The following is a 9,772-nucleotide window of genomic DNA, read 5'->3' as shown; positions in this document are numbered from 1 at the left end:
ACAAAAAGGAAAAAACTTAAATTAATGATAGCCGTTTGAGTAACAAAATATCATTTTTTAATAAAGTCAGTGTCTTTAACATATATAAAAACCATTTTTTTTGTATTTTCAAATATTTTTAAACGCGATTTTGGATATTCTTCTTCAAAAAACAGTTGGAAGAATGGGACGAGAAAAAAGAGTTGAACATCCATTTATTCATATTTAGAAAGATTAAATACATGATATCTCTTCATTCATGTTAAAAGCTTGGCCATATTGCATGAAAAGGAAAGGATCACACTTTTTTTCTCCTCACATGAAAGCGAATAGGCAGTTTTTTTTATTACAAATCTGCTTTAGTCTGATGCTTTCTCGGGTGATTATCAAAAATAGTTTGGCCGTATGAGAAAAATTGGGAATATCAGGCAGGTTTTGGTAATATTCTGAAAATGATGTCTCTAATTAAAAATGCCTCAACAAAAAACCGCCAAAATTGAATTCCTCTTCATCCTTCCGAACGTCGACGTAAAGACGTCCACAAATTCTCTGTTTCTAAACAAGGAAGAAACTAACGAATCGAGCTCCCATTTCAAGAATCTGGAAGACCAGAAGTCCTCCACAAATCTCTCTCTCTCTCTCTCCTTCTCTCTCTCTCTCTCTCTCTCTGAGGAGAGACGATTGCTAGAATTGCCGTCTCTGGAATTTGGAAAACCGACACTGTGGAGAATTGACGAAATTGTGACCCTTCTCTGTAATCGTCGAGTTTTGACTCTTCTCTCTCTCTCTCTCCCTCTCTCTCTCTCTCAAGAGATCAGAGAGAGGGAGAAAGGTGGGTGGGAACGATGGAAGGAAATTTTAAGAGACTTTCATTGGGTAATTGTTGGGGTTAACTGAAAGACGGAAGAAAGAGTAAACGATAATTTAATTTTCTGTTCTTTGTTTGATCGGGAATCCCATTCTTCTGTTTCCCCTTAGTGTCTCTCTTCGAAAAGGAGAGAGCGTGTAGCTTGGGAGGGAGATGGAAGGTAGTGCGGGTGGTAGTCAGGGAGGCTCTCTGCGGAAGAGCTTGACTAGGAAGAAGATGTCGGAAAATGGAAGTGGCGACCAAGGAAGGAGGTCTCTCTCTCTCTCTCTCTTTCTGTGTGCGTGTGTGTGAAATTTGTTTATAACTTTAATTTATGTGGTCAATTATGAGTTATGACTGCCTGACTATGAAAATTCTTGAGCAAATTGAATGATTGAATCAACTTCTTCTATCAGGGTTGTCTACCATAGGACATGGTGCATGCTTCACTTGTTGTCTAATAGGAAAATGTGCAAAGTACTTGCTTCTTTATGTAAAATGTTGTTTGACCCAGATGTGAGGTAATCACATTGTAGAATGTTACGTCGGCTATCTTAATGCTTTTGGTAAATTATATTAAATTTGGGATCAATTGGAGCAAATTCTTGGTAAATGTTGCCGTGGATTGGTTCTTTCTTCGCTTTTGAAGGAATAAGGTTTTCTGCATTAACATAAAACAACACGAATGCTACAAGAGAATTTTTGGGAATGAGAAATGTCCCTGTCAATTTGAAAGACTGGATGGTAGTTTTGTTTGTCGATGGTATGAATGGTACTAGCATTTCATCTACCAATGACGATCTGTGTTTGATGCTCCTGATCTGAAAATGTATTAGCTCAATAAACTGCAACGTTTTGTTTGTCTTCTGTAGTCTTGATTTTTTTGTCACACCTTCAACAGAGTAAGTAATGGTGAGCGGACTGTTAAGCGGCTACGAATGTCCAAGGCATTGACAGTTCCTGATAATACAACAGTTTATGAAGCATGTCGTCGTATGGCTGCCCGTAGAGTTGATGCAGTTCTAGTAACAGATCCGAATGCTTTGCTGTGTGGGATACTGACAGATAAGGTTCGCAAAGGTTGCCTCCCAATATGCTATTGCCATATATTTAATTGCTTTCGTTGATAGGCATAACCTTCTCTTGTAGGATATAGCAGTGCGGGTTGTTGCTGCAGAGCTAAATCCCAATGAAATTACAGTTACAAAAGTCATGACCAGAAACCCAGTATTTGCTCTTTCAGATACACTATCTGTGGAGGCATTGCAGAAAATGGTGCAAGGTAAATTATGGTCTTTATCACATGTACTTATGCTTTAGCTGGATAATATTTCAGTCTGGTAGGACTATTTACTCTCATATTCCCAAGTTTTGCTTCAATTTCTAGTCCAGGTTACCACCACTGACTGCCTTGTTGAACGCCTTCACTGAAAACGTTTAAAGAAATTGAATACCTTAGTCCTATTATTTACTTAATCAGCTTGATTATCACATGATGCGTCTCCACAGGGAAGTTCAGACATTTGCCTGTCGTTGAGAATGGTGAAGTGATTGCGTTGCTCAGCATTTCGAAGTGCCTATATGATGTTATTGCACGGATGGAAAGGGCAGTTGAAAAGGGCAAAGCCATTGCAGCAGCAATTGAAGGAGTAGAGAAACAATGGGGAACCTCCACTTCTGGTACTAAAATGCATATCAATGACTAGAACCCATGTGACACTGGAGGCAAAGTGCATTTGATTGGATTTATCCTTCCATTTGTAGTTTCTTCTTCAATAAACTGCTGCTCCCTTCAGTTATCCATATCTCTGAGAGTTGGGTATTGATGTTTTGGTTGTGTGCAGGTTCCAACACTTTCTTGGATACGCTCAGGGAGAGGATCTTTAAACCGCCAATGTCAACAATAATTAGTGAGAAAATGAAGTAGGTGCATTCCAGTTTTGCATCTCTGTACTCTTTGCTAAAGCAGCACCTCTTGGTTTCTTGGCTGACCAGTATGTGTGATGTTTCCCAGGATAGCTACAGTGTCTCCAACTGACTCTGTGTTAAGTGCTACTAAAAAGATGACTGAACTCCGATTGAATTCAGCAGTTGTTACAGTTGGAAACAAGCCATGCGGGATACTAACGTGCGCACTTCTTATTCATTTTCTAATTTTGGCTAGTTTCATCTACTTCTTTTTATCTACTTGTTCACTTTTGTGGCACACTGGAACTTAATGTTTTTTTATTTGATTTATTATGTCTGACTAGCTCAAAAGATATTCTGATGAGAGTAATTGTACAAAATCTGTCTCCAGAGGCAACCACTGTTGAGAAGGTGCATACCTGGCACATCATAAATTTTATCATTAGTTTATGATGCTTGTTTGCTATTCTTTTCATTCTAAAATCCATGATATACAGAAACACAAAGGAGTTTACATGCAACATATCATGCATATTCCCTGTGGCTTGTGACTCCTTTAGTCAGTGTTCACCACATAGTACCCTTTCTTGATTCATGACCTTGAATTTGTTCTGGTTCATGTTTGGTAGTAGAGAAATCTAGGCATGGAATAGAAGATATATCTATTCGAGCTTACTGCTTTTAGATGGTGGTAAATCAAAATTATGTAATTGACAAAAAGAGGCTTTGGCCGCATGATGAGCAAATCTTTTTTACAGGAAATATATAATATATTATATGATGATGTTGCCATCTTATGGTCAATCTGGCAGCATTATTATGTTTAAGTTTGTTTCACCAGACTCCTTTCTCCATAGTTCTTTGGATCTAAGCATGATCTAATCAGGCAGATGTCATTCAAGGGACTACTTGCCAGGAAATGCTTGAGGAAATTAGAAGCTAAGGTTATTCGTAATATTGGTATACCTTCGGTGCTCTGGTTCTGGTGTGGAAATGCTTAGTTTAACTGTTGCTTTGTTGGACCAGTTGCTACTTTTTTTCCTTTTAAAGCAACTCAGTTACACCTACTGCCACGTGTACATCTTCATAGTTAAATAAATGTATAGTTAAAATAAATGTCAAAATTCTATCAATTAGGTTTCACCAAATTACCAATATTTTCTGTCAAAAGAAATCTTCTAAACCTGGTCAGTTTTTCCTTTTCACAGATCACCATTAGACCTTTCTTGAAGGCCGAATAACATTTGAAAAGATGCTCTAATGTGGGATATCTTACTGATAATGGCTATTTTCTTTGAAAAGTTTCAAAGCAGATGACATGTAAATATGTATTTCAAGTAATTCTATGTCCTGTGTTCGGCTGAGGGACATGGTTGATAGCAGCCTTGTCCATGGAGATGGATCAATGGCATTTTCATATTAATTGCCATTCACCAAACATGGTTAAACTTTGTTGAACTACTTCCTGTTCAACATAACCTAATTTACTACTGCTTTACATCATGTTTGAATGCTGTGGATTCCTTTGTTTTCCCTTCTCTGTTTTCCTTTTCAAGTGACAAGGCTGGGGAAACTGATAATCTAGGTCATGACTCCAAATCCAGAATGTGCAACGGTCGATACACCCATTCTTGATGCACTCCATATCATGCACGATGGGAAATTTTTACACCTTCCGGTCGTAGATAGGGGTAAGTCCCTTTTTTTCTGTATTTAGCCATAGAAGAGAGAATTACTCACAGATTTATACTCTTATCGATTCCAGATGGGTTTGTTGTTGCTGTCACTGATGTAATTCAAATTACCCATTCTGCTGTATCTCAAGTAAGTTCATAAATAATAGTTAATCAGCTTCCCTTCTTTTTAATTTTCACATTCTGCAATATATGGTTCAGTAAAATCTAATAACAAAAAAAAAAAAAAGTTTGTGGTAGAGTTATTTCTTGAATTTCTTAAACATTGATCAACTAGTTATACTGCAAAGCAAATAACTCACTTAATTTTCTTCTATTTTTTGTTAGTTTAAATTACGGATAACCTCATGTTAATTTCATGGCTTTGTTGTTGGAACTATCATTTATCTTGAGTCATATTGGTTGGTTGCTAAACTGCAAACAAGTGTGCAAGCTATCATGCTAACCTAAGTTGTCAAAGTCTGAAGTCAGACAGAGGTTGTTCAAGTCGATAAATGACCATTCGGAACTAGTTGTATATATGTGTACACAAAGAATACTAAGGTCAGGGATGATTCTGACCGACAACTAGGCTAACTACTTGACTAGCCTGAACAACTAATGGCTGGTTAGTGGTATGACGAAATCACGGTCTTAACCGACTAGTTGGCTGACTAGTCAGCCAAGTAGTTCGGGTTTTAGCTCTGAAGATGTTAACTGAGGAAAATCATCTGCATACTTGTCTGGGGAACAAAATGAATCTGAGGCAATATGTTTAGTGTCAAGAGATTATTTTGGATGGAGGAGATGTTTAACTACAGAAAATGGTTGGTCCATAAGAATAGTAATCAAACAAGCATGTAACCTGTCAAACTGGAAGAATGTTCATATTATATGTTTTCCATATGTGATTTAAGGCATGATGTTAAAGAACAGTAGCAGTCAATAGAACAAGAGGAAAAGGGGAAATCTTGATCAAGTTGCTGCTGAGTAAAAAAAATTTTCCCCTTTTTTTCGTGGTTGTGTTTTGGGTGCTTTGAAAACTGAGTGCCATAGTAGAAGAAAGTCCTCACTAGCCAAAACATATTTTTTTTTCCTCTTTATATGCACGTTCATATTGTGAACAGATCTTTTTTCTCTCTTCAGTGGGCCCAGATGATTTCCATGATACCGAGAGGATCTGATCCCTTTCTTTCTTTAATTTAGGTTGGAAATACTGGAATGGTTGTGAGTGATACTACAAACTCTACCATGCAAAAGTTTTGGGACTCTGCAATGTCCTTGGGACCTGTGGATGATGAAGACGATTCACAAAGGTTATTCAGTAACCCTGTGTTTTACTTTTTCATGTGCTTGTTGGACACAATTGTTGATTACGGACATTATGTCTTAATCTTTGTATGTATTTCAGTGATGCATCTACAAGGCTGGCATCTGAAGGAACTGAAACAGGGAAGTCTGGTTATCTGCCAGGCGTGGGGTCAAGGTTTGGGTTTAAGCTGGAGGACAGAAAGGGCCGGCTGCATAGGTTTGATTGTGGTTAGTATTGGCATTTCTTTTATGAAAAAATTAGTGAATTTACATTAGATTTTTCACGAACAACCATGAGTAGGAATAACAGTGATTTTTTTGCTTCATTCTTCTTGTTCAGATACCACAAGTGTCGCTGAGTTGATAGCTTGCATAATTCAGAGAATAGGGAATGACATCAACAGAAACTCTCTTCCTCAGATCATGGTTATTCTCCTTATAAAATTTCTCTTTAAATGAATCATCTTTAATGTGTACATCTTTCTGCATTGTCATAAGCTGTTCTTATTTGCTGCAGTATGAAGATGAAGAGCATGACAAAGTCTTGCTTGCTTCAGACAGCGACCTTGCAGCTGCTGTAGAACATGCTAGGCTAGCAGGCTGGAAGGTAAGGCTAGTCTTGCAAGCAGTTTCTGAAATCTAGACTTGTGTTACTTGTATTGGTTCTCTTTTCATTAGTAATTTTTAGAGAGCTAATTAGGTTCTCAGCATGTATAGTTGAAGTAACAATGTGAACCTAATGAAACACATAGCCTTTCTGCACATGGAACTTGAATAGCATCTTATTGCTTTTAGTCACGTTATACCATTACTCTTAATAGGCATATGGAGAATCTGTGAATTCGGCATAGATGTAACTCATGGGAATATTTTCACTACCAGTGTGTATTGACCATCAGGCATCAACCAATGTGCATAGATTTTCTCCTTATTGAAGCAAGGCTAGCTTAAATCTTTGTTCTTTCCTGACATTTTCCTACAGTAAAATTAGTACTGATTCTTGACTTAATGAATTGAGTCTAATTGGCATGGATTTGACACAACCTGCATATTTTTTCTGGCAAAAGAATTTGCTTTGATATCAGTAGATTCAGTACTGGACAACATTGCTCATGGATGTTAATCTTAGAACGCTGGCAACTTTTTTGTTCCTCCATTGACAGGGTATAAGAATTATTGCCTTTCCAAGAGTAAAATGCCTCTTTCAATTGTCAGTTAAACCTAAAGTAAGAGTTGGTTATCCATTTCTCATGGTTAGATAAAATAACTCTTTTTTCAGCTTTAAACTATTGGTCTGGTCTTGTCCCTTTGTTGCCTGAGGTTTCTCTGTAAGACCAGTTGCTTCCTTCACGTGATGACAATCTCATGTGTATGTGTAGTCTCAGAAGAAAACTCAATTCAGATAACTATTTGAGTGCCACACCAGATTGAAAGGTCTTGCAATCAAACGTGCCTTATCCCCCCATCTTGCTAACAAAATAAATAAATCATACACGTGCACACATATAAGGCAAAACGATAAGTAGGCCAGGACAAGCAAGCAGAAACACAATGATAAATGCATCATGCCCTTAAACAGAAAGAGATCCAGTGCATGGCGCAACCTGAGAAAACCTTGTATGTTATAAAGATTTTATGTTCTAATGGTAATTCTTTCTATGTTATAAATTAATTTGTGGTGTGACTTTGGCAGTGGTTGAGGTTGCACTTAGATTACTGCAATTCAGATGGTCACAGTAGGACGAGGCAGTCAAGTCCTGGAGGCTTACAAGTTGCATGTAAAGATTCTTGGGGTGCAGCATACGGTAGGGTTGCTGCTGGTGCAGCACTTGTTGCTGGACTTGTTGTCTTGGCATACTTGAGAAGAACTGATTCCTGAGAAAGCATTCTGTTACCAGTTTCTCATTCAGAGAGGAGCTAACAAGATCTATCTGCCAAAAAGCTAGCTAAATTATTCATTCCAAATCTGCATCTGTATGGCGAATCTTCACCTGAAATGTTCCATGTAGTTGAATCAGGCAACACATCTTGCTGTTGAGGAATTCGCAAAATCGTGCAGGGGAAGATGCTGCTTATTCATTTGGTGTGCATTAAGCTAAAAGTTTGAATCACACAAGCATGACTTTTTCCTTTATTGGTGTGCTTACAATGAAAATTTTAAGGAACTTTGTGATGATTATTCCCATCAATCTAATTGGTCATGTCTATGATGTGATGGTAGTATTTGATGTATGCACTTCCTAATAATTCATGTGTATGATAATTGTTTTGTCCTGTTCTTTAGTCTGCACAGTTGGCTGTTGACTCTTCTGAATCCGATGATTCAGACATTTTGCTTAATTTTTGTGTGGTTTTTGTTCATAAGTTCAAGCACGTACTGAGAAAAGTGGTACTTGTGCTCGTAAATTTGAAAGGCATCCCATCTAATGTATAGATTCAACTGATAAAAATAGAAACAAAATGGAAATTTTGTGAGAACCAGCTTTGATCACTCCATGTTATATCTGAAACTAGCAGGCTTGCGGATTCGGCGGGGAAACTGGTTGAGTCATCTGTAGCTCAGCTCAATTAGGTTCAGCAATCAACTGATTCTGAACCATGAACAGAAAATCCTTCACCTCATTGTGTAGAAAACTCCATCTTTTTTTCTTGATAATGAGGAATCCCTCCAAGGACCTTTATCACCATGTGTTGTGAAAACGACTCCATAGGGGAGCTTGACTAGGGGTTCTATTCAGCTGCTATGACATAAACTTACATACACTACTGTACATTTTGATGTGTGTGCATGCAAGTGTGGTGTATGCAAATCATATGCCGCAAGTTTTATGAGCCTTTTCATCACCCTAACATGTAAAAAGACCTGAAAAGTCCATGGCCCACAGTGCATCAAAACTCGTTGGGTTAGAAAATCATAATTTTACTTCTAGAAAAACACAATTTAAGCATGACTTCTAAGATAAAAACTGAGCTGAATCTATCTTTAACATCAAGTTAAGTAAAATAATTTTCTTTTATCACAGACAAGGTGACAGGAACAAAAACTTGGGAAACACCATTCAGTTTCTATGCAATATTTTCACAAGAAGTAAGCTATCTGTTTGGCGTAATACGTGTTCTTCCTTTTAGCATTCTTAACTAAATGGAACATAGTAAAGTGGAGTCCTTCTTGTTACTTCTCTGTAACCTGGATAAGTCATTTTTGTCCAGTTCATGCTTAGCTCGATATCTTCTTGATCTTATGGCCATAAACTCAGTCTGCACCCAGCAAACCTGGTCAAGTTTGTAGAAGGCAAATTGATTTCAAATGGCTAGTGTACAGGTCCAGTTAAGCTTGGATGTTTACAGGTCAGAGTTATGTGGTTATCCACTTGAAACTGGATCCATCTTTCAAATCCAACAATGCAAACAGGATCAAATACTAATCAGACTTGTACACGGTATGTGTTTTAGGATTAAATGATTGAATTGAGAACAAATCCAATATTTTATAAGAACACATCTAAATGTTAGATCTTATGCCTGCCAGGCCTGAATTTGGCTCTAGAAATTCAGGTTCGAGTACGAGTGCGGGCAAAATTCAGGTCAGGAAAGATTGGATTTGGTTGGATCTAGTAAATGGCGAATGCGGACCGAGTCAGAACCCTTTGCATTCCCCAGGATAAGAGCTAGGCTAACATTTTAACATTTAAGGGGTTGAGTGGTTGGCTAAGGTGGGGACTCACATGGCTTAAGGGTCCCAAGTTCAATAAGTGCAAACCTTCCCCAGTGGAGCACAAAGATGGGCCCATGTTTGGTGGACTAGGGTTCACACCTTGTTCATTGGCTCTATTGGGTTCTTAAAGCAATAATTTCTTTCAAGTCCCAAACATTGACCTTAATTTCCAAATGAGTTATACATGTCCAAATTTCCTCATACAGGCCATAAGTTTTTTTTTTTCTTTTGACAACTGGAACGTAAATGGTTAAGAGATGGTTTTGAGATTTTTTTTTTTTTTTTTGTTTCTTTTGGATGTACCAAAATTTGATCAAATCCAATATAAGTTGCATTTAT

At 37.6% G+C, this 9,772-nt stretch overlaps 1 protein-coding gene across 1 annotated transcript; it reads left to right on the top strand.

Moving 5' to 3' along the window:
* The first annotated feature begins 564 nt into the window (after positions 1 to 564).
* On the top strand, positions 565 to 7,994 carry LOC116257068 (CBS domain-containing protein CBSCBSPB5-like). Its single transcript, XM_031633681.2, has 14 exons — positions 565 to 1,098; positions 1,728 to 1,896; positions 1,976 to 2,108; positions 2,336 to 2,506; positions 2,671 to 2,749; positions 2,841 to 2,954; positions 3,079 to 3,145; positions 4,320 to 4,425; positions 4,500 to 4,558; positions 5,614 to 5,723; positions 5,819 to 5,946; positions 6,059 to 6,144; positions 6,236 to 6,325; positions 7,412 to 7,994. The coding sequence occupies exons 1-14, from the start codon at positions 1,001 to 1,003 to the stop codon at positions 7,595 to 7,597; spliced, it is 1,596 nt and encodes a 531-aa protein (XP_031489541.1). The 5' UTR covers positions 565 to 1,000; the 3' UTR covers positions 7,598 to 7,994.
* Positions 7,995 to 9,772: the final 1,778 nt, after the last annotated feature.

This window comes from Nymphaea colorata, chromosome 7 (assembly GCF_008831285.2).
Source record: "Nymphaea colorata isolate Beijing-Zhang1983 chromosome 7, ASM883128v2, whole genome shotgun sequence".
NCBI lineage: Eukaryota > Viridiplantae > Streptophyta > Magnoliopsida > Nymphaeales > Nymphaeaceae > Nymphaea > Nymphaea colorata.
Note: the sequence above shows the minus strand (reverse complement) of the source record. Positions and strands in the feature narration are given on the sequence as shown.

Coding starts and splice junctions, on each gene's coding strand:
- LOC116257068 (XM_031633681.2), top strand. CDS start 1,001: ATGGAAGGTAGTGCGGGTGGTAGTCAGGGAGGCTCTCTGCGGAAGAGC. Junction 2,507..2,670: donor ATGGGGAACCTCCACTTCTG/GTACTAAAATGC, acceptor GGTTGTGTGCAG/GTTCCAACACTTTCTTGGAT. Junction 2,750..2,840: donor ATAATTAGTGAGAAAATGAA/GTAGGTGCATTC, acceptor GATGTTTCCCAG/GATAGCTACAGTGTCTCCAA.